This window comes from Argopecten irradians, chromosome 13 (assembly GCF_041381155.1).
Source record: "Argopecten irradians isolate NY chromosome 13, Ai_NY, whole genome shotgun sequence".
Lineage (NCBI taxonomy): Eukaryota > Metazoa > Mollusca > Bivalvia > Pectinida > Pectinidae > Argopecten > Argopecten irradians.
The window spans coordinates 9,463,849-9,486,539 of NC_091146.1; the positions used below are offsets into that span (position 1 = coordinate 9,463,849).

Consider the following 22,691-nt stretch of genomic DNA (forward strand, 5'->3'; position numbering starts at 1 on the left):
AATTTTATGTAGGAAGTACTAGTCCTGTAGTAAGGGAGATAACTCGAATAAAAGATAAGTCAAGGAATGCTGTCGATCATTATTTTATTTATAGTCTGATTATGAAAGTGAAAAATACACAAGTTATTTAGAAAATTAGAACGAGATGTAAAATCCATGCACCGTTCCACATTTCATTAACACACGCGCACCCATCACCAACACAAACGCACGTGCACACGTGATGTTGGAGAAAAGAAATATATTATAAGTGACCTCTATAACGTATTTGAATGAATAGTTTGACTAAACATATAACTAACTTTAGTTGTTTATAAAACCGATGTTTATGATGTGTCCTTATTTCTGTTTATGTATGGCCCTCGTATGCGTCTAGCAAGCAAAAATGTCAGAGTGTTTAAATTTAAAGCATGATGTGTTAAATCAACACTATGAAACCAAACTATTTTACCAAAATCAAGTTAATACGTCTAACTACCTTTTATGAAAATAAAGTATTTCCAAAGCAATACTTGAAGCACTCTCACACATGACTTGAGAACATTCATTAAAACAATCCAGTCGATTCTAGTTCCCATCGCAATTTAGAAATCTTCAAAATAATCACAAAATTAAAATACGAAAATAATCCATAACATAAAAGCTGGCTTGTACGTTACTATGGTTTCCACACTTCATAAAGGCAATATCTGAGGAAGGTCAAGGTTTATCTTAGACATAAAAATATACTACTACTAAGCACATATAATACGTATAGAGAGACAATCTATTTATTTTACAAAATCGAATTACGAATTTTCATTTGTATCAATGCATGAAAAAACTAGCAAATAATTAAAATTTATAGGTGTACTTCCGTAGATTTATTATTGAAAATGACCAATGTCGGAGATTTCTCTTTAACTATATTAAACAGAAAATGTTGACGTTCGATTCTCTTTAACTATTTTACACAGAAAATGATGACGATTATAATCATGAGGTAAACAAAGTCAATGCCAAACGTTCAGAAAAAGGATACGTTTCCTGGAATGAAGGCACGTTTGCTTCATACCGACGAAACTCGAGCTGCAGAGCTCGGACGTTGGCCTCAAACTTATCCGTGTAGGCCTTAGCGAGAAGCGAGTTTCCCTTCAAAACAATAGAACAAATTAACCTTATTCATGTACAAATCAATTTCAACTCATAAATAATTAAAGCATAATGAATTATTATATTGCTCTTCAAATATATGAAATTAACATATGCAATCACTATACATCTATGTTTCAATTTCATTATTTTATCTAGATACTATGTATTCCGAATCAGTGATACCATTTGTTAATACCACTTATCGAAAACTAAATGAACAAATAAGATAATATTTGCTGACAAACCTTGCCTGACAGATAATACATTTTAAATATGTACACCGCCTTCAGTTATACCAATAACACCACGTATAAACAATTTCAGATCTCCAAAATGATTCTCCCTCAGCTGTATAGTTTACTCCTTATTATGAGAAGATAACTCGCCCGTAATACCTCTTTTTTATGGAGATATAACCCACTTGTAATAATTACTTGATAAGGGGAGATAACTCACCCGTAATACTTTCTTTTTATGGAGATATAGCCCACTTGTAACAATTACTTGATAAGGGGAGATAACTCACCCGAAATACCTCCTTTTCATGGAGATATAACCAAGTTATAATAGTGATTTGTGAAGTGGAGATAACTCACCCGGGATAAGTACTTCCCTCCTTCGTTTAGAATCTTCATTGAGAACTCCAAACTGTGTGAGGATGTCTCTAGATCATAGGTATAATCTGCAAATAAAGCAAAGTCTATAATCACAAAATGTCAGTTTAGGAGATATATGTGCAATGTGCATGTGAACAAAATGTCAGCTAGGAGATATATTTTGTATGTGGACAAACGAAAGGAGGTATACGTCTAGTTGATGGACTGAACACATATATGTGGATACTCGCATTGGATGGCGGGGATATTGGTATCCAGGCGATAAAAAGTAAAAGGTCTGAAATGCCGTTTGACTACGACAGGGAGACATCCCATAAGCGTACATTGAAGTGTGTATTAGCGTCGGTGGGTTGATCGATGATACATGTATGACGTACTGAGATACCCAATTTAATAGAAACACATGTACACGTCGCAGTATATATCGTTGATTTTGTATGTTGACATGCAAACAGGGACGCTCCAATTCTGCATAGATATGTGACCTTTAATTTTGTTCAGAAATATGTAAAATGTGTATAGATATTCAATGTCGACATTGGCATTAGGGTGACCGCCTTATATCCCTACGGCCCAATGGTCCGAAGGCCCATTAGTCCTAAGGCCCGTTAGTCCGAAGGTCCAATAGTCCTAAGGCCCGTTAGTCCGAAGGCCCGATAGTCCGAAAAAATAATATAACTGGAATTTATATGTGAACAGTACTCGAAATGTTTATTACGGTTTTCGATGCAAAAGATTTGTTGTAAATTTGCTAAGGTATACTTACATGTATATGACTATAGATTTGATGAAAAATGATAATATACAACGAAATGTTACGAATTTTAAAAAAGAACATAATCTTGAAATACGTAAACGTATCTGATGTTAAAGAGTATTTGCATTTTAATTTACAATGCAATCCGGTAACATATAACATATAAACCTGTTTTAGTATTATTTTTTTTTCAATTTGATGTAATTTTGACCTCGCAATGCTCCATGAAGAAATGACAACTTGCCGTCCAATCGTCCATATAAATTGTCAGATCAGCACTGCAGAAAAATGTTTTCGTGAAAATACAACTGTACGTTAATTATAACAACTATATAACTTGCAATATTTACTAATTTTCGGACTAACGGGCCTTCGGACTAAAGGGCCTTCGGACTATTGGACCTTTGGACTAATGGACATTCGGGCTAATGGGCCTTCGGACTATTAGGCCGTAGGGATATAAGGGTGTCACCGGCATTAGCCTACTTGACTTGTAAACACTAAATAGTACACAGACTTGTGAGTTGTGTGGTCCTCGGTGGCATGCAGAGCACAGCACGTGATTGTAATTAAAGTTTTACTTCCCTACTCATTGTGGTACCATGCGCAGTCAATGTGCGCTGCTTAGCAGACAATTTGGGTTTTATTGATTTGGTACCTTGCTAGATTTCACTAGTATTACGTACACCTATATTGAGGACTCAGGCAATTCCCAGCTCAGTGTTTCCCTACCAGCATGATCCAAACGATTAGTTGTGCGAGAGACACAAAAAACAAGACCTGCTTTAATTGCTAATCCCCCTATTCAATGAGACGTTGGGTGTTACTGTTAACCAATTATCTTTCGTGGATATTAAATTTCGCGATTTCAGTTTCAAAGCATTTTTGCGGAACTTAAGTTTCGCGGAAGTAAAATTAAATGAAGATATCTTTGAATACAATTGTGCAAGAACATTAGAAGATATCAATTCGCGATAAACAAAAATGGATCACGCTTGAAAGGTTATTGGTATACAGTATTTGAGTTCGATCCATTCCGACATGGTGTGGTAGTGTTAATCCGTTAAGAAGCCCTATCTAGTTCGTGCTATACCTTGGCATAGCGTGACGAGCCTTCTCTTTATATCAGTTGTTCTTTGAAGCGTATATGATCCCAATTTCTATGATACTGTATCAAAGCTATGGGGTATGCTAGAGATTTATCTCCTTATGAAGATAATCTATCACATGACGTTCCTCAGACATACAATTTTCACACTGCGACTGATCAGCAGAACTGAGTTATATCGATAAAGACAATGATTTCTCCCCTGGCTTCTACCGTGTTACTACAATGGGTTCTCCCTTGGTACGTTAAGTTTTCCGACTCAGCAGTCACCCACTCCATCATCGAATAAGGAATTAGATATTCAAATTAGGAGAAAAGTCATTCCTAGTGGGAATTAGCTTGGTGTGTGTTTTCTACTAAAGTCATTAACGTGTTTCATTAGTAGGGCAACATGTGACTGGCGGTAGAATTAGATCATTGTCCCCGGAAATGTGTACTTAATCAGAATATCATTGTTGTAGTTGATATATAAAATATTGCTCAAAACGTCAAATACAAATGAAGCTCTCGTTAATGGTTTTAGTTTTTCAAAGAATGTTAGGCCTGATAAACAATACCGTATCAGTATTTAAACTGTACCCACAATTATCTGCCCCGACGAGGAATTCTGTGAGATCGTTGATGACGTAATCGAATTTCCTCCCTGACGCAATGCTCTCCCGGAGTACGTCCATACAGTCTCCAATCTGGATCTAAAACATAGTGATACACTGCCATAATTCAGTAAAACAGTAAATTGGAGTTACATGTATATGTTGACAGGCAATTCTAATGAATTCATGACCAATGTGGCCAGTATGCTGCATTTGGTACATACACTTTTTGCAGTGTTATTTTCGTAAAAAATACATCTTCAGACTTTTAGGAACACAAGTAATACTTTTACAAACAAATAAATGGTATGTGCTTGTATCGATCAAGCAACATGTGCGTAGTTAGCAAAAGAAGAAGATGAGCGAGCGTTTAAATGTTGTTTTACCAAATATCACCAATGATTACGCAATCAAGTTCTATTAATTTAATATGTAACTAGGATAAGTTGAGCAATGAGCCATGAAAGCATACGGTGACCTTAAAATTGTTTCCGGTCGCTTTGACATGCGCATTACCGTATCTAGAATGAGGAGTAAAGACACAGTCATTGCAGATGATCAGTCAAACAAGAAATTCCTATTGGATACATAATACATATATATAAATTTTACGTTTTGCAATCATTGTACCTTGTAGTTAGGTCCCTCGAATTTGTCCATAACGCCATGACAGACTTCTTTCATGTAGGTCGAGCATGCGCTGATAACTTCTTCGTCAATCTTATTTAGGTTAAAGGTATGTAAGATTTCCTTTTGTTGTTGTTTCTTTTTGTTTTTCGAAACACTAACCCCCAAAGTCATGATAAATTCCAATACTTATCGATATCTACACATAGCTTTATCGTTTCTTAAATAGACACAAATATTTTAATTATAATTAAAAAAGATAATGCACGATTGGTCAAATGACCAATCTAATTGATAATACAGATCCGTATTTCTACTTCGTCTTCTGGAGGGAGGACGCCATGTTCTCTTTGTATGGAAGTGAGAATAGATACCAGAATGTTTTCGCCCTAATTATGAATAAGCATTTATAAGAACAACGGTAGCGATTTTGCATAAAACTCAGTTTTACAATTAGACCTTCATCTTAGTAATTGTCGTAATGACTTATTATTAATGCCACGATACGGCACTGACCAGTATTAACAATGCACAACGGATATACATATACCTTGGACAGCCAATGCACACTGTTTCATTCATTCTTATATAGGGTACAAGAACATAAAAAATGTCTTATACGTAACCATACTGTCTTTAAGGATACTTCGACCATGAGCACGTGACGTGGTTCCATTTTGAGTAACTCGTACAAAAGACCACCGTCCCCACCCCCGAGAATCAGCACCGTCTTATCCTTGAAGTCGTTACGCCCGATCCCCAGTAGGGTTTGGGTATATATAAGGTCACTTTCTCCTATCACTGTAAAATATAAAAAAATTGTAATAGGCATCTTCATAGAAACATTTTAGTTCTTAAACAAAGATTGGCGCTTCAGGCTAGAACATTTTCGTTAATATATGGAATGATACCCATGCATTTTTTTACTTCATGGATATCTCTTAACGACATTGATAAAACTTAGCCAAAGACTAAAGGTATAGTTTAATATCACAGGTCTTGTCTAGGACTACGGTGGAACCCCGCCAGAATCTTCCGCCCCTTGCCAGGCCAACAACACACCGTCCTTGTATGGGCAGGATCGATGAGAAATAAAATAAAACATTTTGTCAGATGTGAATATTACAGTAACAAAATGCCAAGGGAGCAATAAGTCGAGTCGGGATCTCATCTCAAGCCACCATTTATCGACAGAACGGGAAATGTGCCTGGTGTACCGACCAGACAACTATAGATAAATATTTTATAGGATATTGTCAGATAGAGGGCATTCTGCGATAATTATTTATACACCTGCAGAATAACAGAGGGGATATGTCGAGTGACCGGAGTCGGACCAGGGTCCCCGGCGTGATATACCAACAGATCACGGAACGAATACTTCTATTTAAACTGATTCAATATTAATTTAAGATGAAAATGTTTCCTATATGATAGATGATATGACAAGTACTGGTATATACAACTATTTGTTCTTACTCAGACTCAATTTGTATCAGTTTGGATCACATTGTTCACTGCGTTGAGAAGTCATTATCGCAGGAACTGACTAATCCTGTAAAAATTGGAAATAATATGGTAGTATGTTCATGTGCATTTTCCATTTCCATATTCTGTCAACAAAAAACGGAACGCTAACAGCGCGGCAAGTGGTTGGTTACATCAATCTATAACTATTTTGGCAATAAGTCTAATGACATATATGGAAACGCGATATATTTGCCATAAATATCTGAATAAAATCTAAATATATCTATATTCCGTCGCCTTTGATTGTGATTAAATAGGTTTTCTTCCCATATGAAGGTATCATTACTCTCTGAGACCATTCCCGAGACATGTTGCTATTTTAAACATAATGTATATGTCATTCAAATTTCGTTTTGTACTTGCATGTCAGAAACGGGTTTTTTTTAAACAAGGACATGAAAGCAACTGGACGTGCACATGGACATTGGATATCGGGAACGTTTATTTACGTCATGGATGACGATGCAATAGTGTGAATATGTAGTAGCTGATGCGCAATTTGATACAAACATAATAAGCATAACTGTTACATAACTATTGCTTGAAAGTAATTGGGATATATGCTTAAGGAATGACCCGAATACAAGTGTATGTTAAGTAGCTCCATAACATAATAAATATACTTAAGTCAATACAAGGTAATCCTGCGAAATGCAAAACAATGTGGAACTCTTTTTTCTATGTAATCATCGCGCCATTGTTTCAGCCAACCAGAGACGCCGTTACAAGGAACACCATTGATTTAGCCAACCAGAGACGCCGTTACAAGGAACGCCATTGATTCAGCCAACCAGAGATGCCGTTACAAGGAATGCCATTGATTCAGCCAACCAGAGATGCCGTTACAAGGAACGCCATTGATTCAGCCAACCAGAGACGCCGTTACAAGGAACGCCATTGATTCAGCCAACCAGAGATGTCGTTACAAGGAACGCCATTGATTCAGCCAACCAGAGACGCCGTTACAAGGAACGCCATTGTTTACGTTATGATATAATAACATAATTTTTAAAGCTACAGTAAAATAGAAATGTTCGTTACAATTTTAATCGAGATCATAATTATTAGTGTAAATACAATTACGTACTGAGATCATCGTCGAGGCATAGAATGTTTCCGAACTCTTCCGAATGGTAGATTTTGATGTTCTGCCATTTAGATTCCTTCTCCCAAACAAGCTTGATTGGTCGGTACTCGCTTAGAAGGTCGTCACCCGAGGAGAAGTAAGGACAGACCTCTCCACGACGGATCTGGCCGAGGACACTGTATCACAATAACAAAAACAATTAAGTAATACAATACTGTTAAACAACGAGATTCTATACCAGGAGAACTAAGAGGTTGATGTCTTAAAATGCTGTATACTGGAACCATGCCCAATGTATCATCATAACAGAATATTATTATTTGGTCCTAAAACACAGTTTAACAATGGAATTACATCAAAAGAAATAATCATGTCCCGAATTACTCTGAAATAGCAAAATAATAATCCAAATTTAAAATGAAATTTTGTCTCAGAATACTGGTATATACTACGAAACAAAGAAAGAGTTTCTATTTGAGAACCCAATAGAACAACCATATTATCTGACGTAATTACAACGCTATCTCACATGTGGGTAGTTATACATAAAACGCAATTACTTTATATTTCCATTCTACTTTCAGTTTCTCGTTTGATCTACATTTTTATGTTAAACCAGATTGGCAATATCTGGCTATGAACTCCAATATGGTCAAGTGTATGAATATCTAGCGCTTCATGTAGAATATGTCTGTATCCCATTGCGTTCATACCACCTTTAAACGCAATCAAAACAATGTCCAATCTATATATTTACATAAATAAGTCTACTTTTACCGTAATTTGAAACGGTGATGGTTGCTAAGTTGGGTAACTACGGTAGTCAGAATGACCGAAGATATAGTTCCGATTGTTGAGCTATAGTTAAGTTTGAAATATAACAATGACACCTTTCAATTATTTTTAAAATATGTGTTTTTAACAATTTGATAATATATAATAATAATGTCCAATTCGAATAAAAATTGAGATAACCGAGGCGGAACGACTACCGGTACGTATACGGTATCGTTGTCAGGGTAGTGATGCGGTCCGAAGTGGAGCGAACCGCCATATTTGATTTTCAACCGAGGAAAGTTACTGTAACATAGCCTATTGATGGTATGACCAATGAGCTACTGAATGTTTGTCATGTATGTATCGGTCTACGAATGCGATATAGACTAAATTCTTCATAGTAATGACTTTTATTTTATGGTACGGGTGATAGACAAGTGTTTGCGTGAGTGCAGGTCTATTTTGAATGCTAACGGTGGTAAAGCTGATGATACTGTTTCGGATAGGCTTCCTCTAATGTTCTTTTTTCTGGAAACCTGTATATGATCTGTTAACCTATTGTTCGCTAAGTTGCTCCGAGAATTTTCACCGACAATCAGATGTTCTGTATATTTAGGTGAAATGAGTGACCGTACACACATGTACTACTGAAGTAACTATGGAATTCCCCGAACATTCCTGAGGAAAGCCCTCCGGTTGTAGCCCCGACCAGCGAATTTTTTTTTATTACCGTTACAATGCTTGAACACGTCTTTTGTTTTGATGTCAAATACCTATTTAATTGGATCTTATAAAAACTCTTTATTGTTATATTGAAATCCGTCAACTTATGATGCAAAAACTTATCGAAGCGTGAACTAGAAGTAGTCCGAACCTGTACTGCGTTTGTATTCCTACGTCATTGCGATTACGTTAATTTGAACGCAACGCCCCTCCCATTGACTATATAGGGGCATATGTAAATATAATAGCATGTATTGCAAAATAACATCGCATATTTTTTCATTTGTTCGCTTGATTCAAACCGTTTTGTGTTGAACTATATTCAGAAGCTGATGCTATAGATGTTGCGTTAATTGAACTTGGTGACGTCAACACTAGAAGCGCAAGCGGGAAATTTGAATGGTCGTAATGGAAATATAAGCAATAAACTGTTACCAGATTGCACATTCAGGTGATATGAATCCCATTCGTCAGAAAGATAAATATTCATGGCGTCCTAACGGGCGCCATTATTTCCTTCCGGATGGGCTTCATATCAACTGTATGTCCAAATTGGTAACAGTTTATTGCTTAAGTAGCCTTAAAATACATCATGTTATCTGAAAAAATATAACGTCCCACGCATAAAAACATGATGTAACTAGATTTGATCGCGATCAAAACTCGGGATTTCCATCAAATAATCATGTTATCGATCAGACGATCGCTATAATAATTTTCTCTCATATAAAATCGAACTACGTGTAATGAGCGAACAAACGGTCGAAAGAACGAACAAACGCAAGCCCGAAAGAAGAAAGAAAACAATAACTATCGAACAAAAAGAGCAAACGAACAAAAAAGGAAAGAAAGAACGAATATAATGATTATATACACAATGTATCTTGTTGAACACGGGTATCAACGTGTCCTTCCTTCCATCTGTCTTTTAATCGGACTGTGCACACGTCCTTACACACAGGACACACTGCATATACCATGAACATACTTCCAGATATGATTTTATTAACTCAGACAAACAAACAAACACACGAAAACATGAATTAATGGAAAGACTGACGAACAGATGGAAGGACAGTCAGACACGCATGATATGATGTTCACAATTTGCACACATGAAAGAACAAACAGCGCTGAAAAATTTGAAAGTAAGAACGCATTACGATGAAATTAGTATACACATAAATAACACATAAATAAAATGGCATATTTTTGCCAATAAAATAAAATTTCAAATGTCGAAGATGAAGGGACTATCTTAAAAAGTTCTACTCATCTGGACTTTAACGCATAAACTTTCTAGACATGCACACACTTGTGGTTTAGTTGATGTTATCACTTACACGGTTTTTAAATTTTGAATTTTTGTTTTCAAATTACATTTTAATGGAACCGATGCAATAAAATCAATTGAATGGATCGCTGCCTGTGATGGGATATTAAAGTATATTATATCTATAAATGAATTCTCAACTTTTTGAGTGATTTATGTAAAATGAAGCCGCCACTTCAAACAAACGAAAAATTATGTGGTTATTAACACGCAACACTGCGCGTCTTAATACGCTTTTAATTTCTTTTCTTTTTTTTTATGACTAATATGTAGTCAGCTGACGATACCTCTTAAAAACTCGAAATCGTAGGAGTGATTTGGCCTACGCTACGTCACCGGCAAATTTCTAATACATCGTCCATACAATGCCGGCGAAAACGTACAGATACCTATTCATTGGGATCATATGTACCCCTCTGCCCCCATATTATATCTCATTTGTGAAATTAAACAACTTTGCACAATGAAATACTTCTGGACCCTTCTATTTCACACATTTAGTTGAGTAAACGGCAGCAAATCACCATCGCTTCCAGTTTCATTTTTAAAAGCCACGCGTAGTTGAGAGGTAAACAAAATGCTAGCCACATATAGGCTACATGTATATGCAACGTGGACATCGCAAATGTGATGCGGTACCAGCGATGCGGTACCAGCGATGTTCGTGTCCAATTTGAATATATTTGACAAAATGTCGTGTATGTTGACAATGATTCCACTATAACAACTTTAGGTGGCTGGCATTTTGTTTACCTCTCAATAGACAGCTGTCTATTAATCTGTCTGCCGGTACGAAATGACAGGACACACACTGCGTACAGTACGTGCATACTTTGAGATACATTTAATTAAAGATGCTCCCCCGCCGACAGAGCATAAATGATATTCTTCATTTGAACAATAATTGGTGTTTAATCGTGTATATATATATGCCTATTTAAAACAAAAAAATAATATAACATAATTTATTTCGCCTTTGGTGCATGCGCAAGCAGTACTTCATTCCATATAGGATATAGTGCCACGGAATTTTTTCGGAATGCAATTAATTATTTTTCATATTTTTAACTTGAATTAAAATTAGAAGCTCAAACTTTTTAACTGTGGTAATGGTGTAAAGTAAGTAACTTTTGTAACTGATGAAAAATACTAAATCGTCTCCTCCTGTTTTTGATAGTGAAAAAATACCATTTGTCAGCGGTGGAGCATCTTTAAGTCATATAGACAAACAAACAAACACATGATTCACGAACAAACGAGTGGACATACAGATGGACTGAATGATGGATGGAGGGATGCACAGGCAGACACGCACGATCAACTTCGCTAGCCAAGTGTATTACCCTTGGCTACCGAAGTGCACACAAGGATGCTGAGCCAATCAGTGAGAGTCTAGTGAGAAAAACAAGTTCCCTATTTTAGTGGAATTTGAATTGAAAAAATCAGTACTTTCTGTATGTTTGAAATATAGGATATGACAATATAACAATGTCAATTCACATTTCGAAAACTTTTATTCTGGGATTTACTTCCTTGCAGATATATACACACATGGACATGAGGAAAATAAAAGGACACTACAGAGTAAAACCAAATATAGATTTGTGGGAATCTCATTTTTTGGGCATAAGATTTAAAAACGAGGTAAATGTTTCAGTCAATGTATATAGGTTTAATCTTCACAACACAAAAAACATATCTATTTGGTTCCAAGTCTACTTTCATTCTCTCTTTTATATGAAGACCAAGAGGAATAACTGATACAATTAGAGTTAAACTTATCTCCCTTTGACCATATAATGTAATCTTATCACATACATACAAAACATGCCCTCACACAAAATAAAATTGGGCTTATACAATTCCATGCGTGATTAAGATTAGAATAAGCTTGGATGCAGAATAAACAAGAAAAAAACAGCTAGAGAAAAGTTTTTTGTTTTAAATGGAACTGTAAGATTTTGCTGCCTTCTCACAGCAATACATGGTTCAGTATCCGTACACGGTGTGTCACGGTGATGTGTGAAATGTGAGTGACAAAAACTTTAACGTTTGATAAATAACGTAGATTACGGTGATATGATGATTACATTACCTACTTAAAAAAGCGCGCGTCCAACTGTGCGATCTGCGATACTATTATTGTAATATTTCACACAATATGTAGCTTGTATTTATTCGCAGGCTGTTTAGCTACGTATACGATAGTAAACGGCCTTTGTGTGAGTACGCATCCTCGATACTCCAGCGGTTACTATAACTGACGTTATATATATATCAGATGTCCATGAGCATTATCTGCCTATGGTTATATACATACGGACACACAGGATAGACACTGTATATTAAACGAACATACTTTCAGCTATGATTTTATATAAGGTCAGACAGACAAACATCTGACCAAACGAAAAATAGCCTATTTGACCCCTGTGACATTCAATGAATGTCAAGGTCATTCATTTGAACAAACGTGGTATTACTTTTATCCCAGCATGCTACAGGCCCAATATCAGGTATCTAGGCTGTATGATTATTAAGAAAAAAAGTAGTTTAAATATGTGTGAGTCTACTTGACCCATGTGATCTTGAATTAAGGTAAAAGTAATTTATTTGAACAAATATGGTACCCCATCACCCAAGCGTGAAACATGCCCAATATCAGGTATATAGGTATCTTGGTTATTATGAAGTCGTTTACAGGTTTTAGCATTTTCACCCCTGTGACCTTGAATGAAGGTCAAGATCTTTCATTTGAACCAGTTTGGTAGCCCTTCATCTCAGCGTACCACAGGCCAAATATCAGGTTTCTAGGTATATGGGTTATTAAGAAGTTGTATCAAGATTTTAGCTTATTTGACCCTGTGACCTTGAATGAAGGTCAATTTCATTCATTTGAATATACATGATAGGCCTCCATCCCAGCATGCCAAATACCATTTATCAGGTCTCTAGGACTCTTGGTTTTTAAGAAGAAGTCGTTTAAATATATTTCAGTCTATTTAACCCCAATGACTTTGAATGAAGATTAAGGTTATTTATTTGAAGAAATCTTAGCCCTTCATCTCAGCATACCACAGCTTAATATCAGGTCTCTAGGCCTCTCGCTTATTAAGAAGAAGTCGTTTAAAGATTTCAAGCTTTTTGACCTATGTGACCTTGAGTTAAGGTCAAGGTCAATGAAAATACATAAGTTCTGTAGACATTCGTCCATGCAATGTCTATGCAAAAATTGAAGCATGTATGTTAAGTTTTAAAGGCGCTGAAACCTTGTACATTTTTGGCAGGAAAACGACAATACCGCCATTTATTAAAGGGTTATATCTCCGTCATTTTTGATCACATGACCTTGAAACCTGTAATTATATATTTCTGAGAGCATGTCCTTTCATATCCAATTTTCAAAACTTTTCTGTGGCAAATTTCGTGTTTGACCTTTGTTTGACCCCGTAACGAACTCTTGACCTTGACATAATCTCTGATAACATGTCATGAAGAAAAAACGCGCTATGTGACGTTCTACAATAATAACTAAACGGGGATAGCGTACGGTAACGAAGTTATGAACTTTTAAAGTTTGTTCAAAAAAGTAGTTTTTTACGACTGTGACCTTGACCTTGAACATTTTTGTACAAAATCGAACGTACATTTCAAGATCTCGTGTACGTACATAAAACTTCCAAAGTTGAGCTTCGTACTGTGTTCCGTTCGTGAGATATTCTGCTAACAAGATAGAAAAAAATAATAGTAAGAAGTAAAAACAGAACAATAACCAAAGGGATTTCCGTCCGTAAATGGAAATCCCTAGTAATCAGTAACAACCGGCAAAGGCAGATAAATATGTAATCTGCGTAAAGAGTATTATAAAACAAAATTAATGAAATGCTACAGACTGAACTGTTCCCAATTTAAGGAAACATATCTTTTCATACAACTGTCATTACTTAACTTGCAGGGATATTTGGGTGAATGATTCATCGATATGTCTCAATATAAAATTTAATCTAATATCACTCAAATGTGCATTATCGCCTTATCGACCGAATATAACTCATATATACCTGATCTGAATACGAAAATTATCAAGTTGTACTCCATAGTATCTGTCCCGATAGGCGATGGTCATTTCGAGGTAAAATTTATATTGTTTAGGTTATTGGGACTGGCCTATACAAGTTTACCAGAGGGGAACAAACTAAGCAATTTTATTGAATATGTATTTTGCTATATTGCTGTTTATTTGGGTTGAAATTCAGCGGCAATAGAACTTATTTCAATTTAAAATGTAAATATAGTGGATGAGAATAATAAGTGTGTATGATTTTTTTATTAAAGGGATATGGAAATAATTTGAATTGAAAACAAGAAACATAAAATATATCAGAGCTTCGCAGCAATATAATTATTATAGATATACAGACTGAACATAATAAATCCAAGCGTGATATTTATCAAAAGAAATTTAAATGCGTTGATTCAATTAAAATATGTTCCCAATATGTATTTATTTTAATGTTGTTCATTGATAACCAGCACCTCATAAATACTTTAGGGAAATATACATTGAACACATGTTCCCTGTTCCTATGTCAGCCGGTTAGCATTAAAGTTTGGTGTTTGATCAGGAATTATGATAAGAACAGTCCATCATGTCGCCTCAATGATCGCCAAGAAGAACGTTAAAACAATTTCTATGACAATACGGAGGTTTCGAGATCCCAAAACGACGTGGGTAAAGTACAATTTACCGTCGATTAGTCCCTCCATCCGGTGATAATTACGTCATCATTTGACGTGAGTTTCGTGATGTCATAATCACCGGAAGGTGGGACTAATCGATGGTAAATTGTACTTTACCTACGTCTTTTTTGGGGTCTCGAAACTCCCGTATTAAACTTGTTTTATGATCAACCGCAAGGTGATCAGCTGTAGAAAAAAAATGAAATATTTAGTAAATTGTACTTTACCGCGTCGTTTTTGGATCTCGAAACTCTCGTATTCAAAATTGTTTTTATCGATGGTACATCATCATGCTCTTCATTTATGTAAATGAGTGTTCGAAATGAGTTCAACGCACTTGAATCGATTCATTAATGTTTGTATCGCTTACCTGCGGCTGTATTTGCATAGGTCACCAAAGTACTTCTTCAGTCTCATCTCCATATTCTTCACGAACTGTAAAGGAATGTTGAATTCAATAAAATCCATTAACATCTTAAAATAAAAGCGACTTTTATGAACAAAAATATCTTCTCAGCTATAGGTGTGTCTAGAATGGTTTGATGGGATAGCTTGACGTCCTATTAACAGCCAGGGCTATTTCAGGATGTGTCTTGTTTAGATGGTGGCAGAAAGCCGAGTTACCAGAGGAAATCTCAACGAAAAACCAAAACCTGGCAACTGCCACCACATCGGATTCGAACTTGCGACCCACAGATGAAGGTCTTGTGTTATTATGTTTGGCATCTTTACCACTCGGCCACCATTATTTCTCACCCAAAATATACAGTGTATTTAAAGATGTTTTTTTTTTATATTAGAAGTTGTGTAAGCATCCACCCTCCCCTCCCCCTACCACCACCCGCCCCTACCCCCACGCTCGCACACACAAAAACACATCAAATGTATAACCTAAAGTAAATACATACGGCTGTCTGTTTGTTATCGGGGACCGAGTCCTCCTCGTCTAGTCTCTGAACGTCCACTGTAACCAGCCCCTTTGGGTACATCCGTATGGTCACGTGACTTTTTGATAGAAAATAAAAGGATAAACATAACGAACAAAAAATATACTCAGTCGAGGATATGATAGGATGTTGTTCTTATTTATTTGTTTCTCTTCTTAATTAGTGATTGAAAAGGAGCATATATATATATATCCCTTTAAACTGTCACTTTTTAAATACAATTTAAAAGTTTTAAAACACGATTGTTGGAATACATTGTATGGACTTCAAAGGGTAGGCCATCTTGTCGTTTCCTTCACTTCATGTCAAATCTAACAAATCGTATCTACGTACATTGTATCTCTTTCTAAATATCAATGACTATTTTGATATTTTTGGTTTGACAACACCATTAAAGTGGTTATTTGATAGTCTGCATGCATCTTTCGAAACAAAAAAAAAATACATGTATATTAAAAAGTATCATCATAAACTTTGTAAATTGTCGGACAAGAGACAATCAACAAAACAATCCGTTTATTTCATTTACCTTCCATCTTCAGACATCCCCACGACCATGTATCCTTGGGATTTCCCATAATTCCGTGTGATGACGTCAATAAAGGGTCCGGGCAGACACTCTTCAGGTACGCCTTTCAGCTTATTTAGCACATCTGCGACAAAATGCCATAAGTAAATTACCTCCTAGTAATATAATTGCAACTAAACCTAATTAGGTTAATCTAATGAAGCTTCTTTAATTACCGTTGTTTTTTTTCCAAAACATGTCGATGGCGCAAATATTTTAGAACATAATTAGTTTTGGTATATGTTTTATTTAATTTTTCAATAATTGTCATGTCAGAAAGTGGCATTGAAGAAAATATGGAGCAATCCAAGAAAGTTTATCACTTAAACAAAAGAAATAAACGAAAGAATATCGTTAAAGTTCAATTAACTGTAAAAAGTATACCATCATCTAATATTTTTTTCTAAAAGGGTTTTTACTGTCACGCGATATGCAGTCTGATGATATCTCTCAATCACATAATGTTGGGAAGCTGTGGGTAGCACTTGATGGCACATATATTTTACTATAAGTCTATACCATCCTCACTCAGCCTTAACCCCCACCCCCTAACAACCACCCCCACCCCCTCCTTTCCTCTCACTGTATTAAACACACTATTGTTGTTATTATCCTATGCCAGGCCATATTATGATTTATATATCCAATGCACTGTAAATTGTTAGAGGGCGTTTATAAGATATATATATAACTTGTGGCCAATTTATCAACCATGTACGACAATAAAATATGTTTAAACTAAACTATTGCTTAGACGATTTCGTTTTAGAAAAAATGGCCTTCTGTCTCGGGTATTTAAATCTTATCTTATCAATAGTATGTCCGACTGATTTAAACAATAAAAGATACCATGCTATCTATTATGACATCGTCATTCACGAGACGTTAAAGCGATCACACCGGGTTCTTGGCCACTGTTTTGGTAATACTATCGTGATAATCAGCGCTATTTGATTTGATATGGAAAGGTTTGCGAAGCATAACGGATTTTGTTTATCTACTGTCTTTATAATGTAACTGTACATGAAAACATATATATACTGTTTGGGAATTTTTCGGTTTTTTTTTTGTTTTTTTTTTGGGGGGGGGGGGGGGGGGGGGGGGTTGGGGGGGGGGGAGGGGGAGGTATTATCTTTGTAGCCTTTGAAAGTGTCATTTATACAACAGGCTGGGATATATAAAACCATGATTTTGATCAATTTCACGAGGCACTATATTCCGCAGATATGGATGAATTCTCGAATATAAGCAACTATGCAGTGTTATGATTCAGTGTACATAAAACACGGTACATACACTGTATATATTCACTTTACTAATGAACTACTGCATATCTCTTTTATTCTGTATGAAAGTCTATTAAATGTTGTTCCCCTACTCATACACACTCATATCACCCCTTGATTATTATAATCTTATCAGTTTGACAAGTCAATGGGGCCATTTGTTTATCTGTCGATGTATATCTACATCAAAACATTATCACGTGCACTGCATGCACGTGCATCACACGACCCAGAATCCACTTGTCGCGCGCTGATGTGCCAGGATGATGTGCATCAAGATGATATAATAGTAGACAGAGCGCTGTCGTTTGACGACAAGGCTTCAATAAAAACCTGACGATCCCTACAACGCTGGACTAATTAAGTCCTAAAGATATGTGATTCTGTGACGTAACAGACTCATATCTCCAGCAGGTTGGTACACTACAAACACATATCGGGGGTGACTACGGGGATCATTGATATAAGAAATTGTCCGTGTGTTTATGTGTGACGTCACTTTACATTGATACGGTAATTGCGGGACTTGCACAAAAGTTAACTCGACAATTCAGCCTAAACAGTACCAGATGACGAACTTTCTGTGTTGCCACATTGTGAGTTCGTAATCAATATGTAACCTTTCAGTAAACCATTTCCTGACATTTTTGATCGAAATGCGAGTTGTTTTATTTTTCAACTTATCAGGAGTCCACTATACTGATATTTCAGCGTAGAACTTATCACTCCATATCATTCATGCAGTCGTATTTGGTTAATTCTGACGTATTCTAGATTTGTAAATCTCAACGCAAAGACGCATTTCATATGATCGAAGTCAATAGTAGTCAAATGAAAAAGCTGCACACCGTCGTGCCAACAAGCCCGTTCCTGATGGAAATTGTCTTTCTCTAGTACACATGATTAGTGATTAATCTGGCTTCGGGATCATGAAAAAATCTGAAGTTTTTAGGAAACCAACTAAGTTTTAGACTTGGAAGCGAGTGGATAAGATATTCCGATATAATACCACAAGCTCTCTTTGTCGCGAGTTGGAAACATGCATGGGACAACAACCATTTCCTGAAATGTTGTTTCGTGGTTTTATTCGAAAATTCCGGGTTCAAGTCCTAGCATGTCTTTAAATGCCCCTGACCTTAAGTATAGTTAAACGTTTCTAGGACTTGATGTTGATTTTATTATCTAGAACTCGGGACGAGATAACATCATTGCGACATGTGCTGCACGGTGCTGTTCTTTAACATCATTACAAATCAATCCCAATTTTACATATAACACCAGTGGTGGTTATTTCCATAGCATCGAGTACCACTATCCCTACAGCGTTACGTATATACGATGTGTCGTGAATTATGTATCTTGTTGTTGGTAGTGACTTACAGCGTTATAGTATATTCATTCAGATGGCTCAATTTCAAATTACTTAAATATTTATCGCTATGCTATTGTAAGACTATACCCACGGGAACCAGATAGCCTATATGTGTGTTTGTATTACTGACCAATAGAGTTAGTAAGACTACATACTTCACTAGAAATGTAAAGGTGCAACCATGTATGATAGTTAGCTGTGGTGTGATATTCGCCTTTCAATGATCCATTATTACGTTCATTTGGACTTGTCTTGGTGGTACAGATTACCTTTCATATCTAAGCATTTATATCAGTAGTAATATAAAGGCGAATACTACACCAACAACTTTCCCATTAAAACTTTGAAACAACTATCGATTTCTGGCTAAAACAAACGAGAATGCGATATCAAAAGCATTGTCGTTAAAACGTCAAAACAACTATCGAGTTCTAGCTAAGATATAGAGCAAATGTCCAGAAAAGGTTTAGTTCCAAGATACCAAAATGACGTGGATGAAGTATGATGTGCCGCCGATTGGTCACTTTCCGGTAATTGTCAAAACGTTCATGTCAAAATATGACAATCAGAGTAAAGTGAGACTAATCGATAGTATAAATCATGCTTTACCTACGTAGGTTTTGTATCTCGAAATCGACTTATTATACTAAGAGATACACGAGGTATTGAAGGAATGTTATCTGCGACTCCACGACACGTGTAAAACTCTTTAGTTTATATATATATATACCGTCAGGTGATTTCAAGGAATGAAATCGCTTTTAGATCGTAAAATCAAGAAACTATTCGTTAAAAGACACGTTCGCAGTATATATAGCTAGATATGGAAATTGATTACATAATTTGCTTATACCAATCTGTATTTGACGATTCAATGAAAACTCATATATGTTTTATCGCACAGTTCCATGGTAACGTTATACTGCACGCGTCGGAATGTTTTATAGCACGGCTTTAGGAACACCTCGCCGTTGTTACCTACTTTTAAAGAAAAAGACGAAGACTTCCGAGAAATCGCTCGTAATAATATGTAACGTAACAATGACGTCAAAAATAGATTCATGTCCCTTTTCGACGCCATCGCTATCCCTGTTTGTGGCAAAATAAAGCGACAATAGACGGTCGATTCCATCATGTTGGCAATATCGAAGTCTCTGAAATTTTAGATTATGTAATAAAAGAAATATTTCGATGGTTACTGTGCTCTAGAACATGATATTTACCCGAGGTAATGGTTATCAACAAGTGTTATATTGCACGAGGCCAAAGGCTGAGTACAATATAACGATCTTTGATTACCCACACCGAGGGGTAAATATCATCAAGTAGTGCGCAGTAACACTAAAAAATACTTGTATAATGTTGTTAACACATCTGCACATAATATATTCCTAGTATCATTTTACCAATGTGTAACTAATTCTAAGAAAACCAGGGGATTTCGAGCATGCATATTAAGATAAAATAGATAGAAACGAATTGACAATATAGCATGATAATTAAATAAAAATGAGTATCTGATAAGGTAATCCGCGTTTTCTTATTTTTATTGAAAATCCTATTCGGTTATCGAAATATATCGAGAGTTCCTCACAAGCAACATCAATCGATCATACTTCGACATTATAATTGAGTTTCGAATTGCTATATAGCTGTAAATCTTTGACATCAATTAGTCAGTAATGTCATCTTTGATTTGTATGAAATTTAAGTTGACTTAGTATAGAAATCTCTTCATTTTCTTGAACTAAAGTAACTGTACAATTGAATTTTGTCAAAAACGAGAAATCCACGAAAATTAAACCCCCATGAAAAATAATGATTTCCCACTATATAGTTACCGTCATCCGACATCTGAGATTCGACCAGCTGAAAGCAGAGCATAATTGACTTGGCGGACATGTTGACCTTCGGAAAAGCTTGGCACTTTTCTGTAAAACAAATTCATCAACACGGGAGGTTCCGTGATGTGTTTCTGTCCACGAACTGTTGGTGTTGGTGGTGGTAGTGGGTTTAAACTGTTCAGTAGCAGCTGGTGTCTCCGGTGAATACGATTCACACTGGTCACAATCCGATAGTCACGGATGGATATTGATAATTTGATATTCACAATGATATCCGAGGTTATAGAGTCAAATTAAAAATGTCCAATGAGGTTGACATTATAACTAATCAGTATAGTGATATGTAGAATTTCCTACCAATCTATAACTTTATCCAAGGTTGATCGCGGCTTCCAAGAATGTAAATAATACACCGTCAGGAAACAATTCTGAAATCTCAAAAAATGGGACGCTGAACCCGGACCTCACTGTATATGTGATTCAGAATTGTATAAAACGTTTGGCAGCAGACGACACCTCGAGGATTAGACGTATAACCCAGTGTTTATATTGATGATATTTACAGAGCTCTTGTAATCTGTTCTGCGCTGCCGCGCTGCACACAAGTATAGTTTGAATTTTCCAATACCGTGCAGTATATACACACGTCCTATTCTGTGGTGAGGTCTACGTAGATCTGTACTCGCCTGACGAGACAAAGCTTGTACCTATACTGTTCAATATTCGCCGAATCTACAACGCCGCACGTACCACTTGTCTAAAATGATATCGTATCGGAGAATTACCTCCGTCTCTAAATCAGAGGTCTTCAAAAGTCATCGGTACAATAGCACGGTTAAGGCTTACTTCATATTCCCTTGTGGATGACGTTGAGTTTGATTGCTGCGGAGTAAAATATTCAAGTAAAATTGAATTATGTATTTGTTCAAGGTTAGCTAGATTTCACCTATTTCAGGTTTTGGAGCCTTTATAGTGTCCTAAGAGTGCTGATAGTAATTCCAATCCTTAAAGTCGCGAGGAAAGTGCCCGCTTTAATATATCAACGTAACGAATCGTCAGAGACTAAGCTTGATCCAAACCTTTAGTGTAAATTGCGCCTATTAAAAGATCAATTCGGAAGCATTCAATTCTATTCCATTGCTTATTATTTATTTCATACAGCAAGAATCCAACAGTCCATCCTGATCAAACAGCTTGGTACTATAATATCAGAAATTAGTTAAATATTTACAAACATACCAGTTCTTATTGGAATACACAGATGTGTACTTACATGTCATCCAAAACAAAGTCTCGGATATTATCTGAACAGTTACCACAATACGTGTTGTTATAAAGTGTTATTGAAGCGAAATGGAGCCACTCAGGCGTGAAAAGATACTACAAAATCATTTTAAAGCGGACAAGAAAACCGGTGGTTCCTCTGTGTATTTAAGAAGTCGATACCTTTAAATAGATTGATTGACATTTAGACAACATTTGAAGACATCGGTCTAAACTTCTGGCCTCAGCAGATTTAACTATAATACAAAATACAAAACAGTGTGTATAAAGACAATGCCAACAAGTACCCGTTTGTGCATGCAATGTACTTTATATCAAACAAGCTTATCAAGGCAACGTTTTACACTATAATTGATATTGACAT

General features: G+C 36.0%; 1 protein-coding gene across 2 annotated transcripts; it reads right to left on the reverse strand.

Moving 5' to 3' along the window:
* Positions 1 to 70: 70 nt before the first annotated feature.
* Positions 71 to 22,317, reverse strand: LOC138305545 (spermine synthase-like). Of its 2 annotated transcripts, XM_069245819.1 has the most exons (11): positions 21,041 to 22,309; positions 16,503 to 16,626; positions 15,935 to 16,031; positions 15,397 to 15,461; positions 7,454 to 7,629; positions 5,483 to 5,637; positions 4,840 to 4,929; positions 4,200 to 4,308; positions 1,731 to 1,816; positions 1,022 to 1,131; positions 71 to 689 (listed from the first exon to the last, which is right to left on the reverse strand). In XM_069245819.1, the coding sequence occupies exons 1-11, from the start codon at positions 21,099 to 21,101 to the stop codon at positions 659 to 661; spliced, it is 1,104 nt and encodes a 367-aa protein (XP_069101920.1). In that variant the 5' UTR covers positions 21,102 to 22,309; the 3' UTR covers positions 71 to 658. The 2 variants fall into 2 exon arrangements, with proteins under 2 accessions (XP_069101920.1, XP_069101919.1); XM_069245818.1 differs by lacking the exon at positions 71 to 689 and having other exon boundaries at positions 976 to 1,131; positions 21,041 to 22,317.
* Positions 22,318 to 22,691: the final 374 nt, after the last annotated feature.

Coding starts and splice junctions, on each gene's coding strand:
- LOC138305545 (XM_069245818.1), bottom strand. CDS start 21,101: ATGTCCGCCAAGTCAATTATGCTCTGCTTTCAGCTGGTCGAATCTCAG. Junction 5,638..7,453: donor ATGCCTCGACGATGATCTCA/GTACGTAATTGT, acceptor TATATTTTACAG/TGATAGGAGAAAGTGACCTT. Junction 1,817..4,199: donor CCTCGTCGGGGCAGATAATT/GTGGGTACAGTT, acceptor CTTTATTTGCAG/ATTATACCTATGATCTAGAG.